Genomic DNA, 25,094 nt, shown 5'->3' with positions numbered 1-25,094 from the left:
TGGGAAAAGAAAACATAATAAAAAATGTTTATAGATTGTTCCACTGGAGCCAGGAGGTTCTGCAGCAGGTAGGTCTCTGCCCCCCACGGATGATGCGCCATTCTCTGTGTAGTGGCTGAACGGAGTCACTGCAGTAACTAATCCTGACCACTACACAGGGAGCGCCGCTGCCGGCCTCTCGCAGCCCCCGGAGGGTCTTGGGTGTCGGACCCCCACCAATAGGTCCAATTGTATATACTTGTAACCATGGAAACTCTTATAACCACCAGGCCAGTACATCGTGGTCAGGATTGTGCCGTTATGGTAGTAATCGGTGCAGGAGCCGGGCAGACACGACGTATAACCCCATGACCGCCCAGAGGTCAATACTGACAACAAAGACGCTCGGAGGGTCACAATGACTTCCCGTGCTTCTGGTCCAGCGTGTAGCGGTCTCACAGTCACTGACCGCCTGACCCTATTGACTATGGGACGTCACCATTACCCTCAGCCCCTGTGCCGGTGGTCACAATGACTTCCCGTGCTCCTGGTCCAGCGTGTAGCTGTCTCACAGTCACTGACCGCCTGACCCTATTGACTATGGGACGTCACCATTACCCTCAGCCCCTGTGCCGGTGGTCACAATGACTTCCCGTGCTCCTGGTCCAGCGTGTAGCTGTCTCACAGTCACTGACCGCCTGACCCTATGGACTATGGGACTACACCAGTACCCTCAGCCCAAGAGCCGGTGCTCACAATGACTCCCCCTGGTCCAGAGTGTAGCGGTCTCACAGTCACTGACCACCTGACCCTATGGACTATGGGACGTCACCATTACCCTCAGCCAAGAGCCGGTGGTCACAATGACTTCCCGTGCTCCTGGTCCAGCGTGTAGCGGTCTCACAGTCACTGACCGCCTGACCCTATGGACTATGGGACATCACCATTACCCTCAGCCAAGAGCCGGTGGTCACAATGACTTTCCGTGCTCCTGGTCCAGTGTGTAGCGGTCTCACAGTCACTGACCGCCTGACCCTATGATCTATGGGACGTCACCATTACGCTCAACCCCAGTGCCGGTGCTCACAATGACTTCCCGTGCTCCTGGTCCAGCGTGTAGCGGACTCACAGTCACTGACCCTATGGACTATGGGACGTCACCATTACCCTCAGCCAAGAGCCGGTGGTCACAATGACTTCCCGTGCTCCTGGTCCAGCGTGTAGCGGTCTCACAGTCACTGACCGCCTGACCCTATGGACTATGGGACATCACCATTACCCTCAGCCAAGAGCCGGTGGTCACAATGACTTTCCGTGCTCCTGGTCCAGTGTGTAGCGGTCTCACAGTCACTGACCGCCTGACCCTATGGACTATGGGACATCACCATTACCCTCAGCCAAGAGCCGGTGGTCACAAAGACTTCCCGTGCTCCTGGTCCAGCGTGTAGCTGTCTCACAGTCACTGACCGCCTGACCCTATGGAATATGGGACGTCACCATTACCCTCAGCCCCAGTGTCGGGGGTCACAATGACTTCCCGTGCTCCTGGTCCAGCGTGTAGCGGTCTCACAGTCACTGACCGCCTGACCCTATGGACTCTGGGACGTCACCATTACCCTCAGCCAAGAGCTGGTGCTCATAATGACTTCCCGTGCACCTGGACCAGCGTGTAGCTGTCTCACAGTCACTGACCGCCTGACCCTATGGAATATGGGACGTCACCATTACCCTCAGCCCCAGTGTCGGGGGTCACAATGTTTTCTCGTGCTCCTGGTCCAGCGTGTAGCGGTCTCACAGTCACTGACCGCCTGACCCTATGGACTATGGGACGTCACCATTACCCTCAGCCAAGTGCCGGTGGTCACAATGACTTCCCGTGCTCCTGGTCCAGCGTGTAGCGGTCTCATAGTCACTGACCGCCTGACCCTATGGACTATGGGACGTCACCATTACCCTCAGCCAAGTGCCGGTGGTCACAATGACTTCCCGTGCTCCTGGTCCAGTGTGTAGCGGTCTCACAGTCACTGACCGCCTGACCCTATGGACTATGGGACATCACCATTACCCTCAGCCCAAGAGCCGGTGCTCACAATGACTTCCCCTGGTCCAGAGTGTAGCGGTCTCACAGTCACTGACCGCCTGACCCTATGGACTATGGGACACCACCATTACCCTCAGCCAAGAGCCGGTGGTCACAATGACTTCCCTTGCTCCTGGTCCAGCGTGTAGCTGTCTCACAGTCACTGACCGCCTGACCCTATGGAATATGGGACGTCACCATTACCCTCAGCCCCAGTGTCGGGGGTCACAATGACTTCCCGTGCTCCTGGTCCAGCGTGTAGCGGTCTCACAGTCACTGACCGCCTGACCCTATGGAATATGGGACGTCACCATTACCCTCAGCCCCAGTGTCGGGGGTCACAATGTTTTCTCGTGCTCCTGGTCCAGCGTGTAGCGGTCTCACAGTCACTGACCGCCTGACCCTATGGACTATGGGACGTCACCATTACCCTCAGCCAAGTGCCGGTGGTCACAATGACTTCCCGTGCTCCTGGTCCAGCGTGTAGCGGTCTCATAGTCACTGACCGCCTGACCCTATGGACTATGGGACGTCACCATTACCCTCAGCCAAGTGCCGGTGGTCACAATGACTTCCCGTGCTCCTGGTCCAGTGTGTAGCGGTCTCACAGTCACTGACCGCCTGACCCTATGGACTATGGGACATCACCATTACCCTCAGCACAAGAGCCGGTGCTCACAATGACTTCCCCTGGTCCAGAGTGTAGCGGTCTCACAGTCACTGACCGCCTGACCCTATGGACTATGGGACACCACCATTACCCTCAGCCAAGAGCCGGTGGTCACAATGACTTCCCTTGCTCCTGGTCCAGCGTGTAGCTGTCTCACAGTCACTGACCGCCTGACCCTATGGAATATGGGACGTCACCATTACCCTCAGCCCCAGTGTCGGGGGTCACAATGACTTCCCGTGCTCCTGGTCCAGCGTGTAGCGGTCTCACAGTCACTGACCGCCTGACCCTATGGACTCTGGGACGTCACCATTACCCTCAGCCAAGAGCTGGTGCTCATAATGACTTCCCGTGCACCTGGACCAGCGTGTAGCTGTCTCACAGTCACTGACCGCCTGACCCTATGGAATATGGGACGTCACCATTACCCTCAGCCCCAGTGTCGGGGGTCACAATGTTTTCTCGTGCTCCTGGTCCAGCGTGTAGCGGTCTCACAGTCACTGACCGCCTGACCCTATGGACTATGGGACGTCACCATTACCCTCAGCCAAGTGCCGGTGGTCACAATGACTTCCCGTGCTCCTGGTCCAGCGTGTAGCGGTCTCATAGTCACTGACCGCCTGACCCTATGGACTATGGGACGTCACCATTACCCTCAGCCAAGTGCCGGTGGTCACAATGACTTCCCGTGCTCCTGGTCCAGCGTGTAGCGGTCTCATAGTCACTGACCGCCTGACCCTATGGACTATGGGACGTCACCATTACCCTCAGCCAAGTGCCGGTGGTCACAATGACTTCCCGTGCTCCTGGTCCAGTGTGTAGCGGTCTCACAGTCACTGACCGCCTGACCCTATGGACTATGGGACATCACCATTACCCTCAGCCCAAGAGCCGGTGCTCACAATGACTTCCCCTGGTCCAGAGTGTAGCGGTCTCACAGTCACTGACCGCCTGACCCTATGGACTATGGGACACCACCATTACCCTCAGCCAAGAGCCGGTGGTCACAATGACTTCCCGTGCTCCTGGTCCAGCGTGTAGCTGTCTCACAGTCACTGACCGCCTGACCCTATGGACTATGGGACGTCACCATTACCCTCAGCCAAGTGCCGGTGGTCACAATGACTTCCCGTGCTCCTGGTCCAGCGTGTAGCTGTCTCACAGTCACTGACCCTATGGACTATGGGACATCACCATTACCCTCAGCCAAGTGCCGGTGGTCACAATGACTTCCCGTGCTCCTGGTCCAGAGTGTAGCGGTCTCACAGTCACTGACCGCCTGACCCTATGGAATATGGGACGTCACCATTACCCTCACCCAAGTGCCGGTGGTCACAATGACTTCCCGTGCTCCTGGTCCAGCGTGTAGCGGTCTCACAGTCACTGACCGCCTGACCCTATGGACTATGGGACGTCACCATTACCCTCAGCCAAGTGCCGGTGGTCACAATGACTTCCCGTGCTCCTGGTCCAGAGTGTAGCGGTCTCACAGTCACTGACCGCCTGACCCTATGGACTATGGACTTATTTAGAAATACACCCCAATGTGTGAGGGCAGAAGTCAACTTACCCAAAACTGTTAACCTGGTCCCATTGGAACTGCAGGGCTCCCCCTTGTAGAACTTCACCTTGCAGAGATAAACTCCCGAGTCACAAATGACGGCTTCATGGATGGTCATGACGAGGGCCATGTCGGTGGAGGTGAAGGTCACGCGCCCATCCATGGAGTTGTTCAGGGGATTCTTGTCATCCGGCATCTGGAAGAATTCGGCGATGGCTGCCAGACGTTCGCTGCCTTTCTGGAAAGTGCAGTTGATGGTCGTGTAGTCTCCTTCATGGATGGTCAAGGATGGTGGATTCTGAACCACCCTCTGGCAATCGGGGCCTGCAAGGACTGACACAGACAAACAGAGAAATCAATTGGTGGCCTCAAAAACAAGCAAAAAGTCTCCATGTCCACCACATGTTCTGGGAGATCTGGTGGCGATGGTCAATACAGTCAATTGTTCTTATCTAGAAGGGTTTAGGGTCCTTGGTTTTACTTGTGTTGCCTCCCTGATTGGATTTTACCTAAAATGGCTGCTAAATTCTGCAGAGGTCGATGTCTGAAAGGTTCACTGTGACTTGCAGGTCGATGAAAATCCCGCCTCAGGCGAACCCCTAAAGGGCGGCAGCAGCAGTAAAGACTGGTCCGGGCTCGAGCCCCAGTGCTCCCCACCGCTGTGGTCTCCTACTCTTCTCCTGCCGGCAGTGACACAGACACGTGATGAGGAATCACTTCTGGGGGTCTAGTATATAAAATAAATTGTGGGTGCTGTACGAAATCTCAGAATATTTCCAGAAATTAATGAATAATGACAACGAGGATTTTAAAAATAATGAAATGTTTTCATGAGACGTGAAGCTCCCGGATTTTTACTGATGCGAGTCCCGACTTCCTCCGCATCCTGAGGGACAGTCACAGGAAAAAGAGGAGGCGGCGCTGATGGCGGATGGATTTGGACCTGAGCGATGGGACGGATGTCCTGAACTGTAACGTGTCCTCCGCTCACAGACACCGCGCTCGCTATGCAGAGCCCAAGCTGCATGAGGGGAGGGGCCACAACCAGGGGCAGCTGCCGGGGGGGCATAATATCAGGGGCAGCTGCTGGGGGTTATATGAGGGGTGCTGCCGGGGGGGCATAATATCAGGGGCAGCTGCTGGGGGTTATATGAGGGGTGCTGCCGGGGGGCATAATATCAGGGGCAGCTGCTGGGGGTTATATGAGGGGTGCTGCCGGGGGGCATAATATTAAGGGACAGCTGTTGGGGGTTATATGAGGGGTGCTGCCGGGGGGGGGGGGCATAATATCAGGGGCAGCTGCGGGGGGTTATATGAGGGGTGCTGCCGGGGGGGCATAATATCAGGGGCAGCTTCTGGGGGTTATATGAGGGGTGCTTCCGGGGGGGCATAATATCAGGGGCAGCTGCTGGGGGTTATATGAGGGGTGCTGCTGGGGGGGCATAATATCAGGGGCAGCTGCTAGGGGTTATATGAGGGGTGCTGCTGGGGGGGCATAATATCAGGGGCAGCTGCTGGGGGTTATATGAGGGGTGCTGCCGGTGGGTGGCATAATATCAGGGGCAGCTGCTGGGGGTTATATGAGGGGTGCTGCGGGGGGGCATAATATCAGGGGCAGCTGCTGGGGGTTATATGAGGGGTGCTTCTGGGGGGGCATAATATCAGGGGCAGCTGCTGGGGGTTATATGAGGGGTGCTGCCGGGGGGGCATAATATCAGGGGCAGCTGCTGGGGGTTATATGAGGGGTGCTGCCGGGGGGGCATAATATCAGGGGCAGCTGCTGGGGGTTATATGAGGGGTGCTGCAGGGGGGGCATAATATCAGGGGCAGCTGCTGGGGGTTATATGAGGGGTGCTGCCGGGGGGGCATAATATCAGGGGCAGCTGCTAGGGGTTATATGAGGGGTGCTGCTGGGGGGGCATAATATCAGGGGCAGCTGCTGGGGGTTATATGAGGGGTGCTGCCGGGGGCATAACATCAGGGGCAGCTGCTGGGGGTTATATGAGGGGTGCTGCTGGGGGGGCATAATATCAGGGGCAGCTGCTGGGGGTTATATGAGGGGTGCTGCCGGGGAGCATAATATGAGGGGGACAGAATTTGAGGGGAGCTGCTGATAGGGAGGGGCACAATATCAGGGGGATTGCACAGGTATTAAAGAAATGTCTACCCTGTGATTTTAACGTAAGCAATTGTTTTTTGCCGCTGCTGCGCAGCCTCAATAAGACAGAAATCGGAAGTGGGGAGCTGTCTGACGATCCGACTGAGCGTGGGATTTAAGATTCAAATTGTGTCGCAAGCCCAAGCACTTACATGCACCAGGAAGAAGAAGGAGAACTCCAGGGACCTGAGTGGGGAAGTGACACATGCAGGATATCGGGCACAGGATCTTAGTGACTCCCCGCACAGCACATTATACACGGACAATGCACTTACCTGCACCAGGAAGAAGAAGGTGAACTCCAGGGACCTGAGCGGGGAAGTGACACATGCAGGATATCGGGTGCAGGATCTTAGTCACTCCCTGCACAGCACATTATACACGGACAATGCACTTACATGCACCAGGAAGAAGAAGGTGAACTCCGGGGACCTGAGCGGGGAAGCGACACATGCAGGATATCGGGTGCAGGATCTTAGTGACTCCCCGCACAGCGCATTATACACGGACAATGCACTTACATGCACCAGGAAGAAGAAGGTGAACTCCGGGGACCTGAGCGGGGAAGCGACACATGCAGGATATCGGGAGCAGGATCTTAGTGACTCCCCGCACAGCGCATTATACATGGACAATGCACTTACATGCACCAGGAAGAACATGAACTCCGGGAACCTGAGCGGGGAAGCGACACATGCAGGATATCGGGTGCACGATCTTAGTGACTCCCCGCACAGCGCATTATACACAGACAATGCACTTACATGCACCAGGAAGAAGAAGGTGAACTCCAGGGACCTGAGCGGGGAAGCGACACATGCAGGATATCGGGTACAGAATCTTAGTGACTCCGCGCACAGCGCATTATACACGGACAATGCACTTACATGCACCAGGAAGAAGAAGGTGAACTCCAGGGACCTCAGCGGGGAAGCGACACATGCAGGATATCGGACGCACGATCTTAGTTACTCCCCGCACAGCACATTATACACGGACAATGCACTTACATGCAGCAGGAAGAAGAAGGTGAACTCCGGGGACCTGAGCGGGGAAGCGACACATGCAGGATATCAGGCGCAGGATCTTAGTGACTCCCCGCACAGCGCATTATACACGGACAATGCACTTACATGCACCGGGAAGAAGGTGAACTCCGGGGACCTGAGCGGGGAAGCGACAGATGCAGGATATCGGGCGCAGGATCTTAGTGACTCCGCGCAGAGCGCATTATACACGGACAATGCACTTACATCCACCAGAAAGAAGAAGGTGAACTCCGGGGACCTGAGCGGGGAAGCGACATATGCAGGATATCGGGCGCAGGATCTTAGTGACTCCCCGCACAGCGCATTATACACGGACAATGCACTTACATGCACCAGGAAGAAGAAGGTGAACTCCGGGGACCTGAGCGGGGAAGCGACACATACAGGATATCGGGAGCACGATCTTAGTGACTCCCCGCACAGCACATTATACACGGACAATGAACTTACATGCACCAGGAAGAAGAGGGTGAACTCCAGGGACCTGAGCGGGGAAGCGACACATGCAGGATATCGGGTGCAGGATCTTAGTGACTCCCCGCACAGCACATTATACACGGACAATGCACTTACATGCACCAGGAAGAAGAAGGTGAACTCCGGGGACCTGAGCGGGGAAGCGACACATGCAGGATATCGGGCGCAGGATCTTAGTGACTCCCCGCACAGCGCATTATACACGGACAATGCACTTACATGCACCAGGAAGAAGAAGGTGAACTCCGGGGACCTGAGCGGGGAAGCGACACATGCAGGATATCGGGTGCAGGATCTTAGTGACTCTCCGCACAGCGCATTATACACGGACAATGCACTTACATGCACCAGGAAGAAGAAGGTGAACTTCAGGGACCTGAGCGGGGAAGCAACACATGCAGGATATCGGACGCATGATCTTAGTGACTCCTCGCACAGCACATTATACACAGACAATGCACTTACATCTGCAACACCCTCGCCGTTGCAATGGCAAAGGAGTGTTTGCGAATACGTCCCACCTGCATGTAATCACATCACACTACATGGTCCTTATAGGACATAGGGGATATTGCAGTGGTGAATCCTGCCTGGCAAGGCAGAAGTTAAGTGTTTTGTATGATGCAAGATGCTATTATCCAAGGATCTGTGTTACATCCTGTCCTCTGTAAGCTGAGATGTGATTGGAGGAGCAGCCACCACCTGACCAGAGGGGAAGTAATAAAACCCCTGGCCAGGAATGTTCTGGAGATGATTCTAGTATGTCTTTCTAGGTCTCAGATCTGAGAGAAGTCTCTCTCAAGAGATTCCAGTGTAGGAGAATCCTAGAGATCAGTGAGTGAGTGAGCAATCTCTGTCTAGCCCATACCAGAGCAGGAAGAGCCTAGCCCCTGCCTCTGAAGAGTGGAGTATAAGACTAGAGTTAGTGTAGTGAGGAAAGGGGTATCATCTTACCTTTAAAGGTGATACCTGAAGCCCTACAGGACAAGCTGAAGCTTCCTACCAGGACACAGCTGCCTCCCAGCCTGCCCTCTGCATCCAGGCTGGTGAACTATCTCCTGAGGCTCCCTCCAAAAGCATCTCAGCACTCCATCTACCTGTTAAAGGCACGTTGCTGCGGTTCCTGCCGGTACCAAATAAAGAACTGTAAGTTGTTTTCTTCAACTTCTGTCTCCGTCTGGTCCCTGCTAATACGGCTGCCTTCATCACCGGCACCCCGTCCATCACCCAGAGACTCACACTCGGGACATTAAGGGGTTGCCCCAGGGAGATCCGCTATAGCAGCCTCTCCCTCATCATTTCTTGCCAACACCACCCTGCTGGAGACCTGCCAGGCTGTAGGACAGCCCTCCGGTTCCCCGTACCAAGCACCGTGACAATAGCGTGCTCAGGCCGCAACCGCCAGCCACTCCCGTACCGCGGGCCCCGACTGTCTCTAGGCCTCACCTCAAGGGCTAGGCCCCGGTGGGGGATGTTGCAAGTGGCGTCACGAACAGGATTGATACTTCTGTGCCTTATTACGGCATTAAAGACTCTCCTTTATTGAAAAGACTGTGCTGCCTAACCCTGCTGCCATCCGGGTTTAGGCCCAAGTAATTGTGTGTTTCTCGATTGAACTGTGTTATACTGCTGCCACGTGCTGTCGAGTGCCGCTCCAGCACTCAAGAGGTTAATTCCTGCAAGAACTGTGTCAGCTCTGCTACATCCGGCGCTGCTGCGCCTGAAGCATTTACCTCAGAGGCGTGTGGCGCAGCAAGTATTTCCAGCCCGCCAAATCCTCACTGGCGGGAACTCCAGAGGCGTCACTAGGTTCCGCCCCCTGCGCGAGTGGCGCGGACTACCGTGGAGGAGGAGCTGGAGCGAGTGCGGCCGGCAACGAAGAGGGTTAATCGGCAATCTTGTATTTCGGCGCAGGCCGCGCCTGAAGCCTGCCAGCAGTGTGCGCCTCATCCGGAGTTCCGGCGCACGTGTCCTGCGACTGGAGAACACCGCTGAGCATCACCGAGCCCTGCTGCCTGCCGGACATCGGGAACGGAGTCCTTCATGCACCGGAGCTGCCCTGTCACCGCGGCTGATCCTGAGTGAGTACCGCTGGGGAAGTTAAAGGGGGGTAGAGATTGTTTCCGACGCTAGGTTATTGGCTCACCTCCCAGGGAATAGTGACTGTGTCTTAAAGTGCCCACGTCCCATTCTAGCCATCGCCCATAGCAACGGACATTGTGTAACCCTACAGGCTTCCCTCAGCTAGGCCAGTCATGTCCACCCAGGACGAAGATACGGGAATGGAGCAAGTCCCGTCCCCTGGTCCCTCCTCAGGGTACCGGAGCATGTTAAGTCCTCCAGAGAGTCCCTTCAGCCCTACTACAGCTAGTGTCCCGGGGACTCCCACCATGATGCCTCTGACTATGCCCTACTATCTGGGGGCCCCCTGGTTACCCTACTACGAGGGAGAATCACATACTCTCCCTGAATTCAGGGACAGGTTGTTAGCCACCTTCGCCTTGCTCCCGTTCACAGAGGAACAGAAAGTGGGCATCCTCATCGGGCAGTTGAAAGGACCCGCTCTCCGGGAAGTCAAGTCTTGGCCCCGAGAACAGTGTCAGAATGTGGTCCAAATTCTTGATAGGCTATGCAACACCTTTGACAAGTGTACCGTCTCCGAGTTGAAGCAGAAATTCTTCGGGAAAAGACAGAAGCCCCAAGAGTCCCTCCGAGACTTTGACTGCCTTGAGCCTAAAGACGCTGAAACCTCTGATCAAACCTTAAGGGAACAATTTATTAATGGACTTGTTGATAGAAATCAAAGGTGTCAACTAAAGATCATCTCTTCTCAACATGCCAAGGCCTCCTTTCTTGAGTTTAAGGAAATTGCCATTGACATATTAGGGGACCGACCGCCTACTGGACCGCAGAAAGAGCCTGAATCCGTGGAAATGGAAGAATCTGTTCTCACTTGCCATCCCACGCAGTCAGCATCACCTACTCCTGCGGCTATGGAAGTTACTGGCATAACAGGACCGGCCCCTAATCTGGCGGATACCCTGCATCAAATCCTCGATCGGTTGACCCAGTTGGAAGTAACTGTCTCCGCTATGAGGAGGAAACCTCCAGAGAACCCGGTACGGTCAGCTACTCCTCGTGACTCTCTGACTAAACAGCGCCCAAAAGAAGCGAAGTCGTTAAGCACCTGGAGTCAGAAGAAACCCCGCCAGCGGTGCAGCTACTGCCATAAATATGGGCATGAAGGGAATGGTTGTCGTCAGTTAAACGACAAACCCTTGGAGCTAAGGGACGACCTCCAAGGGAAGAACTTGTATGTCCCCGAGATGCTAACTGGATGCCCAGGTTCGTGGGGACTCACCCCATGGTTCATGTAACCATCAACGGAGTTACCCTACCGGCCTTAATTGATACCGGCTCTCAAGTGACCACCCTCCGGAGTGCTGCCTTCGAGAAATGCCGAGGAGGAGCATCCTTAGTCCAGCCTCCCAAGGCTTACTTGAACATTATTGCTACGAACGGAAAACCCGTTCCCATCCGCGGCTACTGGGAGCCCACGCTAACCATTGGAGACACTGAGTTAACCAGACAGGGCATAGTGGTGACACGAGTGCCCGAAAATGGTAACTTCTCCCTGGTACTGGGTACCAATGTCCTCCGCAACTGCTACCCTGAAGTGCTGAAGGCTCTCCACGACTCCCTGCCAACAGTGCCCAACGGTTCCCGGAAGGTAATTCAGGAAACTATGCAGGTTCTAGCGGCGCAACAGAAGTTTGCTGGCCCTAATGGTGAAATCTGCAGAGCCCGGATCAAGGATCCCCAACCTGTCCGCCTTCAACCTGGGACTGAGACGCTAGTATGGTGTCGAGCCTGCATGGGCGTCCAAGGTCAAGACTACCAGGCGATAGTAGAACCTCTACCAGCGGATGAAGACCTGCCCATTCTAGCCGCCAGGAGCCTAGTCACTGTGTCCCGAGGACAAGTACCCATTCGACTACTAAATGTGGGAGACTCCCCAGTGGATCTGAGAAAGTACCAAGCCGTAGCCACTCTCTTCAGCGTGCATCCTGAAGACTTGGTGGAAACCTCTCTGTCTGCCTCCCAACAGTTGGAACTGAAGCAAAGTGCTGAAGGTGAGCCTGCCGAGCAATCCTGGTGGCTTGAGCTCAATATTGGAGACAACGATTTTACTCCTGCAGACCAAGTACAAGGTGTCCTGGATGTCGTTATGAAGCACCACCGGGCCTTCAGCAAACACCCACTGGATTTTGGGCAGACTACTCTGATCCAACACACCATCCCTACTGGCTCTCATCCTCCTATCAAGGAACGATACCGGCCTATACCTCCAGCCCGCTACCAAGAGGTGAAAAAGCTGGTACAAGAGATGAAGACAGCCAATGTTATCCGGGAGAGTCACAGCCCATGGGCTGCCCCGCTGGTCCTTGTGAAGAAGAAGGATGGAACCCTTTGATTCTGTGTTGACTATAGGAAGATCAACAATATCACCCACAAGGACGCCTATCCTCTGCCTCGAATCGAGGAATCCCTCGCAGCCCTAGGGTCAGCTGCCTACTTCTCTACCCTGGACCTGACCAGTGGCTACTGGCAAGTGGCCATGGCGCCGGAAGACAGAGAGAAGACGGCTTTCACCACCCCAATGGGCCTGTTCGAGTTCAACAACATGCCATTCGGGCTATGCAACGCCCCAGGCACATTTCAACGGCTGATGGAGAGATGTTTGGGTCATCGCAACTTCGAGACCGTCCTGCTATATTTGGACGACATCATCATCTACTCCAAGACTTATGAAGACCACCTCCACCATCTGGCTGAGGTCTTCCAAATCCTGACCCAACATGGGTTGAAGGTCAAGCCATCCAAGTGCCACCTGCTACAACCTAGCGTCAAGTACCTGGGACATGTGGTGAGCGCTCATGGAATTGAGCCAGATCCAGAGAAGATTGCAGCTGTCTACGACTGGCCTACCCCATCAACTGTACGGGACATCAAAAGCTTCCTGGGATTTGCCAGTTACTACAGGCGTTTCATCCCGAAGTTTGCCCAGCTGGCGGCTCCCCTGCAAGAGCTTCTAAGGGGCCTGCCAAAAGAGAGCCAACGTTCCCAAGTATCCATTGAGTGGACGGCCGAATGAGAAGCTGCCTTCCAGATGCTCAAGCAACGGTTGACTGAGCCTCCGGTGTTGGGATATCCAGACTATAGTCTGCCTTTCACCCTATACACTGATGCCAGCAAGCAAGTTCTAGGGGCGGTATTATCCCAGCTCCAAAACGGAACTGAAAGGGTCATAGCCTACGCCAGCCGTTCCCTCCGAGAACCGGAGCAAAACGACCAGAACTACAGTTCCTTCAAGTTGGAGTTTCTGGCGTTAGTCTGGGCTGTGACCGAAAAGTTCAAGGACTACCTGGCTGCATCCTTCTTCACTGTCTTCACAGACAATAATCCCTTGGCGCATCTGAACACCGCTCGTCTTGGAGCACTGGAACAACGGTGGGCCTCCAGACTTGCCAATTTCAACTTTACCATCAAGTACCGGGCTGGTAAGACCAATGACAACGCCGACGCTCTGTCCCGTCTCCCTGACCAGTGGGAGGGACCCTCCACGGATGCTCAGTGGGAAGATGTCGAGATGCCAGCATTCTATGCCCGGTTTGTGCGTCAAGATGCCCAGAGAGTTTACTCCCTACCGACAGAGGCAGCGCCAGCTACTCCTCAAGAAGAGTTAGAGCCCCCTGCGGAAAAGGACCTCTGGATGAGTCTTCAGGCTGATAGCCGTGCCATAGGAGAAGTAATGGACTATCTCTCTAGTGGGCGAGTGCCTGAAAGGATCCGGCGCAGAAGAGCTGATGGAGAACTGTCTGAATTGTGGCGCCAGAGAAAGACTCTGAGCATGCACCAGGGTCTGCTAAAGAGAAGAACTCTGGACCCTATCACTTATGACCGGCTATACCAGATTGTGATTCCCAGGAGGGACGCCAAGATAGTACTGGAAATGTACCATGACCAGTCTGGACACTTTGGCGCTCAGAAGACTGAAGCCACCCTCCGAAGGCGATTCTTCTGGGTCAACATGAAGTCCGACATTGAAGCCTGGTGTCGAGAATGCCCAGCCTGCGCCATCGCTCGAGGAGAGCGACACAATCAAAGGGCCCCTCTATGTCCCATTGTGAGCCAACGGCCCTTGGAGATCCTGGCGTGAAGGTGGCGGATTGAGAAAAATAATCGCAAAAGCTAGCAATAAGCTATCATTTGCGATTATTTCAGGGCCTCTGCGCCACTGGCGGTGCGCAGAGGTCCTGATAAATATCCCCCTATGTTTGCACTTCCATGCCTTTTCTTTGCAGGAAAAGAGACATTTCCTATCTTGCCTCTGTAACGGTAGATAGGCTACTCAGGTGCCTGTCTCAAGGACCATGGGCGGTTTGTCCCTACACCTCACATAGCCTGCACTTCCCAGAAGTGCCTTTATCCACCTCTGCCCCCTCAAGCCATCTGTAGTCGAGCCGAGGGCGGCTCTTTCAATTGCCCCCGGGGTATGCAACACCCTCGCCGATGCAATGGCGAAGGAGTGTTTGCGAATACGTCCCACCTGCATGTAATCACATCACACTACATGGTCCTTATAGGACATAGGGGATATTGCAGTGGTGAATCCTGCCTGGCAAGGCAGAAGTTAAGTGTTTTGTATGATGCAAGATGCTATTATCCAATGATCTGTGTTACATCCTGTCCTTTGTAAGCTGAGATGTGATTGGAGGAGCAGCCACCACCTGACCAGAGGGGAAGTAATAAAACCCCTGGCCAGGAATGTTCTAGAGAACACTCTGAGATTCTAGTGTAGGAGAATCCTAGAGAGTGAGTGAGTGAGTGAGCAATCTCTGTCTAGCCCATACCAGAGCAGGAAGAGCCTAGCCCCTGCCTCTGAAGAGTGGAGTATAAGACTAGAGTTAGTGTAGTGAGGAAAAGGGGTATCATCTTACCTTTAAAGGTGATACCTGAAGCCCTACAGGACAAGCTGAAGCTTCCTACCAGGACACAGCTGCCTCCCAGCCTGCCCTCTACATCCAGGCTGGTGAACTATCTCCTGAGGCTCCCTCCAACTCACATCTCGGCACCCCATCTACCTGTTAAAGGCACGTTTGCTGCGGTTCCTGCGGGTACCAAATAAAGAACTGTAAGTTGTTTTCTTCAACTTCTGTCTCTGTCTGGTCCCTGCTAATACGGCTGCCTTCATCACCGGCACCCCGTCCATCACCCAAAGACTCACACTCGGGACATTAAGGGGTTGCCCCAGGGTGATCCGCTATAGCAGCCTCTCCCTCATCATTTCTTGCCAACACCACCCTGCTGGAGACCTGCCAGGCTGTAGGACAGCCCTCCGGTTCCCCATACCAAGCACCGTGACACTAGCGTGCCTAGGCCGCAACCACCAGCCACTCCGGTACCGCGGGCCCCGACTGTCTCCAGGCCTCACCTCAAGGGCTAGGCCCCGGTGGGGGATGTTGCACATCCACCAGGAAGAAGAAGGTGAACTCCGGGGACCTGAGCGGGGAAGCGACACATGCAGGATATCGGTCGCACAATCTTAGTGACTCCCCGCACAGCACATTATACACGGACAATGCACTTACATGCACCAGGAAGAAGAAGGTGAACTCCGGGGACCTGAGCGGGGAAGTGACACATGCAGGATATCGGGGGCAGGATCTTAGTGACTCCCCACACAGCGCATTATACACGGACAATGCACTTACATGCACCAGGAAGAGGAAGGTGAACTCCAGGGACCTGAGCGGGGAAGCGACACATGCAGGATATCGGGCGCAGGATCTTAGTGACTCCCCGCACAGCTCATTATACATGGACAATGCACTTACATGCACCAGGAAGAAGAAGGTGAACTCCGGGGACCTGAGCGGGGAAGCGACACATGCAGGATATCGGGCGCAGGATCTTAGTGACTCCCCGCACAGCGCATTATACACGGACAATGCACTTACATGCACCAGGAAGAAGAAGGTGAACTCCGGGGACCTGAGCGGGGAAGCGACACATGCAGGATATCGGGCACACGATCTTAGTGACTCCCCGCACAGCTCATTATACATGGACAATGCACTTACATGCACCAGGAAGAAGAAGGTGAACTCCAGGGACCTGAGCGGGGAAGCGACACATGCAGGATATCGGGCGCAGGATCTTAGTGACTCCCCGCACAGCGCATTATACACGGACAATGCACTTACATGCACCAGGAAGAAGAAGGTGAACTCCGGGGACCTGAGCGGGGAAGCGACACATGCAGGATATCGGGCGCAGGATCTTAGTGACTCCTCGCACAGCACATTATAAATGGATGTTGCACTTTCGGGGAATCCTCGGACAGGTAAGTACATGAGCCCCCATTAGTATATTGGGTTCTGAAACCAGCAAATATTATTTCTTTGAGATGAAAACAAAATTCCAGTGAGTAGCAAAAAGACTGGAATGAGTTAATGATCTGATGGAGATAACACAGCCGAGGATTCTGGGGCCACAAATATTCTGTGGACATCGTGAGAAACGACAGCTTAGTGGTCTCCATAGATGCAATCATCGTCCACCATTTTGTAGGAGTGTCCTGGAAAAGTACCCGCCCCGCCCCTTTTTATAGGGTAATGGGGTGGGGCTATGACCAACATTAAAGAAAATCTACCCTTAACATCCATCGTAATGAACCAAAGACCCTGTGACTTCTATTAGATATCCATGGCCTCCTTACATCTAAAATCAACGGTGAAAATTATGCTAATGAGCCTTAAAGGCTCTGGGGATGTAACCAGAACCCTTCAGTTATGCAGATTCATAGGCTGTTACAATGAGCAGCCCTTCCCTTGCTTCAGGCTCATTAGCACAAATTAAAACACTGGGGCAGATTTACTTACCCAGTCCATTCGCGATCCAGCGGTGCGTTCTCTGCGGTGGATTCGGGTCCGGCCGCGATTCACTAAGGCAGTTCCTCCGACGTCCACCAGGTGGTGCTGCTGCGCTGAAGAGCATCGGAACGCACTGGAGTACACCGGCCTATTCCTGGTGAAGGTAAGTGCAAGCACTGCGACACTTTTTGTTTTTTAAATGCGGCGGTTTTTCCGAATCTGTTGGGTTTTCGTTCGGCCACGCCCCCCGATTTCCGCCGCGTGCACCAAAATCCCCAGGCAATTCAGAGGAAATCGGAGCAAATCGGAAATATTCGGGTAACACATCGGGAAAACACAAATCGGGCCCTTAGTAAATGACCCCCAATGACTTTAGAAGGAAGGAGGCCACGAATAACAGATATAAGGAGATGTCACGGATGCCACGCCGGGGTCTATGAGTTTATCAGGATGGATTGTGATGGGACATTTCCTTTATGGGACAGAGTAGAGACTTGAGAATCTTTGTGGTTCCCCTGCAGCGCCTCCACAGGGGATCCTCGGTATTGCAGTCATTCATGGCTGTCCGTGGTTATTGGTGGATGTGTCGGGTCCAGAGTCGTCACACGCTGTATGTAGGTCGATTAGAAACCTCTGTAGTGATGGAGTAGTGAGGGTGTCTCCTCGTGTGGTCTGTGGTTACTGCGCTCGTGTGTCCGCGCTCGCGCTCGCTTCTTACCTTCCTGTTCTCAGGCCGCCGTGTAGTGTCACACTTTGCAGATCAGTGAGTACAGCAGCACGAAGCACCACAGCACGAGTCCACGTACAGCAGCACGAAGCACCACAGCACATGAGTCCACGTACAGCAGCACGAAGCACCACAGCACATGAGTCCACGTACAGCAGCACGAAGCACCACAACACATGAGTCCACGAACAGCAGCACGAAGCACCACAGCACATGAGTCCACGTACCGGAGCACGAAGCACCACAGCACATGAGTCCACGTACCGGAGCACGAAGCACCACAGCACATGAGTCCACGTACAGAAGCACGAAGCACCACAGCACATGAGTCCACGTACAGCAGCACAAAGCACCACAGCACATGAGTCCACGTACAGCAGCACGAAGCACCACAGCACATGAGTCCACGTACAGCAGCACGAAGCACCACAGCACATGAGTCCACGTACAGCAGCACGAAGCACCACAACACATGAGTCCACGAACAGCAGCACGAAGCACCACAGCACATGAGTCCACGTACCGGAGCACGAAGCACCACAGCACATGAGTCCACGTACCGGAGCACGAAGCACCACAGCACATGAGTCCACGTACAGAAGCACGAAGCACCACAGCACATGAGTCCACGTACAGCAGCACAAAGCACCACAGCACATGAGTCCACGTACAGCAGCACGAAGCACCACAGCACATGAGTCCACGTACCGGAGCACGAAGCACCACAGCACATGAGTCCACGTACAGCAGCACGAAGCACCACAGCACATGAGTCCACGTACAGCAGCACGAAGCACCACAGCACATGAGTCCACGTACCAGAGCACGAAGCACCACAACACATGAGTCCATGTACCGGAGCACGAAGCACCACAGCACATGAGTCCACGTACCGGAGCACGAAGCACCACAGCACGAGTCCACGTACAGCAGCACAAAGCACCACAGCACATGAGTCCACGTACCGGAGCACGAAGCACCACAGCACATGAGTCCACGTACAGCAGCACAAAGCACCACAGCACATGAGTCCACGTACAGCAGCACGAAGCACCACAGCACATGAGTCCACGTACCGGAGCACGAAGCACCACAGCACATGAGTCCACGTACCGGAGCACGAAGCACCAAAGCATATGAGTCCACGTACAGCAGCACGAAGCACCACAGCACATGAGTCCACGTACCGGAGCACGAAGCACCACAGCACATGAGTCCACGTACAGCAGCACGAAGCACCACAGCACATGAGTCCACGTACCGGAGCACGAAGCACCACAGCACATGAGTCCACGTACCGGAGCACGAAGCACCACAGCACATGAGTCCACGTACCGGAGCACGAAGCACCACAGCACATGAGTCCACGTACAGCAGCACGAAGCACCACAGCACATGAGTCCACGAACAGGAGCACGAAGCACCACAGCACATGAGTCCACGTACCGGAGCACGAAGCACCACAGCACATGAGTCCACGTACAGCAGCACGAAGCACCACAGCACATGAGTCCACGTACCGGAGCACGAAGCACCACAGCACATGAGTCCACGTACAGCAGCACGAAGCACCACAGCACATGAGTCCACGTACCGGAGCACGAAGCACCACAGCACATGAGTCCACGTACAGCAGCACGAAGCACCACAGCACATGAGTCCACGTACCGGAGCACGAAGCACCACAGCACATGAGTCCACGTACAGGAGCACGAAGCACCACAGCACATGAGTCCACGAACAGGAGCACGAAGCACCACAGCACATGAGTCCACGTACCGGAGCACGAAGCACCACAGCACATGAGTCCACGTACAGCAGCACGAAGCACCACAGCACAGGAGTCACAGAGGGAGGAGAGGGGGTCACAGGGTGTGGGGGAGGGGGGTCACAGAGTGAGGTCACAGGGTGTGGGGGAGGGGGTCACAGAGGGAGGAGAGGAAGTCACAGGGGGTGGGGGAGGGGGGTCACAGAGTCAGGTCACAGGGGGGGAGGGGGTCACAGAGGGAGGAGAGGGGGTCACAGGGGGAGGGGGTCACAGAGTGAGGTCACAGGGGGGGAGGGGGTCACAGAGGGAGGAGAGGGGGTCACAGGGGTGGGGGAGGGGGTCACAGAGTGAGGTCACAGGGGGGGAGGGGGTCACAGAGGGAGGGTCACAGAGGGAGGAGAGGGGAGTCATGGGGGGGTCACAGGGGGAGGGTCACAAAGGGAGGAGAGGGGGTCACAGGGGGTGGGGGAGGGGGGTCACAGAGGGAGGAGAGGGGGTCACAGGGGGTGGGGGAGGCAGTCACAGAGTGAGGTCACAGGGTGGGAGGGGGTCTCAGAGGGACGTCACAGGGGGGAGGGGGTCACAGAGTGAGGTCACAGGGGGGGAGGGGGTCACAGAGGGAGGTCACAGGGGGGAAGGGGGGTCACAGAGGGAGGAGAGGGGGTCACAGGGGGTAGGGGAGGGGGGTCACAGAGTGAAGTCACAGTGGGGGGGAGGGGGTCACAGAGGGAGGAGAGGGGGTCACAGGGGGAGGGGGAGGGGGGGTCACAGAGGGAGGTCACAGGGGGGTCACAGAGGGAGGAGAGGGGGTCACAGGGGGTAGGGGAGGGGGGTCACAGAGTGAGGTCACAGTGGGGGGGAGGGGGGTCACAGAGGGAGGAGAGGGGGTCACAGGGGGTGGGGGAGGGGGGGTCACAGAGGGAGGTCACAGGGGGGTCACAGAGGGAGGAGAGGGGGTCACAGGGGGTAGGGGAGGGGGTCACAGAGGGAGGGTCACAGATGGAGGAGAGGGGGTCACAGGGGGTGGGGGAGGGGGGGTCACAGAGTGAGGTCACAGGGGGGTCACAGAGGGAGGAGAGGGGGTCACAGGGGGTAGGGGAGGGGGGTCACAGAGTGAGGTCACAGTGGGGGGGAGGGGGGTCACAGAGGGAGGAGAGGGAGTCACAGGGGGTGGGGGAGGGGGGTCACAGAGTGAGATTACAGGGGGGGGAGGGGGGTCACAGAGGTAGGAGAGGGGGTCACAGGGGGTGGGGATCACAGAGTGAGGTCACAGGGTGGGAGGGGGTCTCAGAGGGACAGATGGAGGAGAGGGGGTCATGGGGGGGAGGGGGTCACAGGGGGAGGGTCACAGAGGGAGGAGAGGGGGTCACAGGGGGTGGGGGAGGGGGTCACAGAGTGAGGTCACAGGGTGGGAGGGGGTCTCAGAGGGAGGTCACGGGGGGGAGGGGGTCACAGAGGGAGGGTCACAGATGGAGGAGAGGGGGTCACGGGGGGTGGGGGAGAGGGGGGTCACAGAGTGAGGTCACAGGGGGGTCACAGAGGGAGGAGAGGGGGTCACAGGGGGTGGGGGAGGGGGTCACAGAGTGAGGTCACAGGGGGGGAGGGGGTCACAGAGGGAGGTCACAGGGGGGGAGGGGGTCACAGAGGGAGGGTCACAGATGGAGGAGAGGGGGTCATGGGGTGGAGGGGGTCACAGGGGGAGGGTCACAGAGGGAGGAGAGGGGGTCACAGGGGGTGGGGGGTCACAGAGTGAGGTCACAGGGGGGGAAGGGGGGTCACAGAGGGAGGAGAGGGGGTCTCAGGGGGTGGGGGGAGGGGGTCACAGAGTGAGGTCACAGAGGGGGGGGGTCACAGAGGGTGGGGGAGGGGGTTCACAGAGTGAGGTCACAGGGGGGGAAGGGGGGGTCACAGAGGGAGGAGAGGGGCTCACAGGGGGTGGGGGTTCCCTATTCTCCATGATCGTGTAATTCTTCATATAATCATACACGGACCTTGTACTGAGGATTTAACTGGAACAGCGCCCCCACTGTCTGCAGGTTGTGTGTGGTATTGCATCTCCCTCGCTCCACACATCATTGGCTCCATGAAGCTCTGGTAACGAATCTGCTGTTACCCTGTAGCTCCAGACGTATTTTGGGAAATGCAGGACACTGGACAGGTTCACGTCAGCGGCTGTAGATACCCTGTTTCCCCGGAAATAAGACAGTGTCTTATATTAATTTTTGCTCCTAAAGAGGCGCCAGGTCTTATTCTCAGGGGATTCTTATTTTTCCATGAACAAGAATTTACATTTATCATTGAACAAAAAATCTACTTCTCTGACAAACCCCCCATAATAACTCTCCAAACTCTGAATTTGTATTTCTTGTGACTCCATTTCTATTAGAATCATTGGCCCCGGTCTCTAATGTTTAGTAAAATCACTTCCCATAAATGACCCTTCTTATCCAGGCGGCTGCTGGGATCACATTTGCAGCACATCAGCCATTTAACCCTTTCAGGACCTTGCCCTTTTTTGTTTTTTCATTTTCATTTTTTACTCCCCATGATCAAAAATCCATAACTTTTTTATTTTTCCATGTACAGAGCTGTGTGACGGCATATTTTTTGCGTAACAAATTGCACTTCATAGAGATGGTATTGAATATTCCATGCCGTGTACTAGGAAGCGGGAAAAAAATTCTAAATGCAGTGAAATTGGTAAAAAAACGCATTTGTGCCATTTTCTTGTGGGCTTGGATATTACGTCTTTCATTGAGCGCCCCAAATGACATGTCTACTTTATTCTTTGGGTCGGTACGATTAAGGGGATACCAAATTTGTATAGGTTTTATAATGTTTTCATACATTTAAAAAAATTAAAACCTCCTGTACAAAAATTTTTTGGGGGATTTTGCCATCTTCTGGCGCTAATAACTTTTTTATACTTTGGTGTACTGAGCTGTGGGTGGTGTCGTTTTTTGCGGATTTTGATGACGTTTACAATGTTATCAATTTTAGGACTGTTCGACCTTGTGATCACTTTTTATAGAATTTTTTAATTTTTTTAAATGACAAAAAAAGTGCCATTTTCGAATTTGGGCGCGTTTTTCCATTACGGGATTAAACGCAGTGAAAAACCATTATCATATTTTGATAGATCGGGCATTTTCGGACGCGGCGATACCGAATGTGTTTATGCTTTTTACTGTTTATTTATATTTATATCAGTTCTAGGGAAAGGGGGGTGATTTGAGTTTTTAGGGTTTTTTATTATAATTTTTTTTTTTTAACTTTTTTTTATTTTTATTTTTAGTACTTTTCAGACTCCCTAGGCTACTTTAACCCTAGGGGGTCTGCACGATCCTATCATATACTGCCATACTACAGTATGGCAGTATATGGGGATTTTACTACTCATACATTACAATGTGCTGATAGCACATTGTAATGCATGGGTTAACCAGAAGTAGCCTCGGGTCTTCGCCCACGCGCCGCCATCCTTTTGAAGCCGCCGGCAGCATTGCCGGCGGCGATCGAGGTGAAATATGCAGCAAAGACTTACCGGCTATGGAGAGGGCTCAGCGCGTGAGCCCTCTCCATGCACCCGCGGCCGACCCGTGACGTGCTATTACGTCACGGGTCGTGAAAGGGTTAATGCCATGAATTCTTCCCCATGTCACAACCTTCTGCAGCATCTAAAAGATTTCCTAATACTAATGTATGAGTGGGGGGAGCTGCTGTTATGACTGCCACTAGGTCTTATTTTTAGGGGAGGCCTTATATTTCTAAGCTGGAACAAAATTGTACTAGGTCTTATTTTTGGGGGATGTCTTATTTTAGGGGAAACATGGTATTATGTGAGATTTCTGTGAAACTGGAGGAAAACTTTGCTTGCAAGTGTCTGATCGTAAGAAGTTAAGACCCTATGAGAGGTGATGACCCCCTCAGGAAGCCCCCACCCAAAGGAGTAGCCGGGGAGAGCAGAGGTGATGACCCCTCAGGAAGCCCCTAGGTGTAGCCGGGGAGGGCAGAGGTGATGACCCCTCAGGAAGCCCCTAGGTGTAGCCGGGGAAAGCAGAGGTGATGACCCCCTCAGGAAGCCCCCAGGTGTAGCCGGGGAGGGCAGAGGTGATGACCCCCTCAGGAAGCCCCCACCCAAAGGAGTAGCCGGGGAGGGCAGAGGTGATGACCCCTCAGGAAGCCCCCAGGTGTAGCCGGGGAGGGCAGAGGTGATGACCCCTCAGGAAGCCCCTAGGTGTAGCCGGGGAGAGCAGAGGTGATGACCCCCTCAGGAAGCCCCCAGGTGTAGCCGGAGAGGGCAGAGGTGATGACCCCCTCAGGAAGCCCCAAGCCAAAGGTGTAGCCGGGGAGGGCAGAGGTGATGACCCCCTCAGGAAGCCCCCAGGTGTAGCCGGGGAGGGCAGAGGTGATGACCCCCTCAGGAAGCCCCCAGGTGTAGCCGGGGAGGGCAGAGGTGATGACCCCCTCAGGAAGCCCCCAGGTGTAGCCGGGGAGGGCAGAGGTGATGACCCCTCAGGAAGCCCCCAGGTGTAGCCGGGGAGGGCAGAGGTGATGACCCCCTCAGGAAGCCCCCGGATGTAGCCGGGGAGGGCAGAGGTGATGACCCCTCAGGAAGCCCCCAGGTGTAGCCGGGGAGGGCAGAGGTGATGATGACTTATGGGGGCGGCAGGAACGGAGCCACCACGATGAATACAACAAGGTGGAGCCCGAAGTCTCGTTACACTTCTACCCACCAATGCGTGTAACAGGGAAAGCAGGAGGGGTCAGACAAGGGAAAGCAGGAGGGGTCAGACAAGGGAAAGCAGGAGGGGTCAGACAAGGGGAAGCAGGAGGGGTCAGACAAGGGAAAGCAGGAGGGGTCAGACAAGGGAAAGCAGGAGGGGTCAGACAAGGGAAAGCAGGAGGGGTCAGACAAGGGGAAGCAGGAGGGGTCAGACAAGGGAAAGCAGGAGGGGTCAGACAAGGGAAAGCAGGAGGGGTCAGACAAGGGAAAGCAGGAGGGGCCAGACAAGGGGAAGCAGGAGGGGTCAGACAAGGGGAAGCAGGAGGGGTCAGACAAGGGGAAGCAGGAGGGGTCAGACAAGGGGAAGCAGGAGGGGTCAGACAAGGGAAAGCAGGAGGGGTCAGACAAGGGAAAGCAGGAGGGGTCAGACAAGGGGAAGCAGGAGGGGTCAGACAAGGGGAAGCAGGAGGGGTCAGACAAGGGGAAGCAGGAGGGGTCAGACAAGGGGAAGCAGGAGGGGTCAGACAAGGGAAAGCAGGAGGGGTCAGACAAGGGGAAGCAGGAGGGGTCAGACAAGGGGAAGCATGAGGGGTCAGACAAGGGAAAGCAGGAGGGGTCAGACAAGGGGAAGCAGGAGGGGTCAGACAAGGGGAAGCAGGAGGGGTCAGACAAGGGGAAGCAGGAGGGGTCAGACAAGGGAAAGCAGGAGGGGTCAGACAAGGGGAAGCAGGAGGGGTCAGACAAGGGAAAGCAGGAGGGGTCAGACAAGGGGAAGCAGGAGGGGTCAGACAAGGGAAAGCAGGAGGGGTCAGACAAGGGGAAGCAGGAGGGGTCAGACAAGGGGAAGCAGGAGGGGTCAGACAAGGGGAAGCAGGAGGGGTCAGACAAGGGGAAGCAGGAGGGGTCAGACAAGGGAAAGCAGGAGGGGTCAGACAAGGGAAAGCAGGAGGGGTCAGACAAGGG

General features: G+C 55.1%; 1 protein-coding gene across 2 annotated transcripts in view; it reads right to left on the bottom strand.

The window, feature by feature from the left end:
- Positions 1 to 25,094, bottom strand: part of LOC140110392 (T-cell antigen CD7-like) — a 56,799-nt gene that overhangs the window by 231 nt on the left and 31,474 nt on the right. For both annotated transcript variants that reach the window (XM_072132218.1, XM_072132219.1), the window contains one exon: positions 4,300 to 4,623. In XM_072132218.1, coding sequence (XP_071988319.1) covers positions 4,300 to 4,623 — 324 coding nt within the window. The remainder of the gene's footprint in view (positions 1 to 4,299; positions 4,624 to 25,094) is intronic.

This window comes from Engystomops pustulosus, unplaced genomic scaffold, assembly GCF_040894005.1.
Source record: "Engystomops pustulosus unplaced genomic scaffold, aEngPut4.maternal MAT_SCAFFOLD_272, whole genome shotgun sequence".
Taxonomy (NCBI): domain Eukaryota; kingdom Metazoa; phylum Chordata; class Amphibia; order Anura; family Leptodactylidae; genus Engystomops; species Engystomops pustulosus.
Note: the sequence above shows the minus strand (reverse complement) of the source record. Positions and strands in the feature narration are given on the sequence as shown.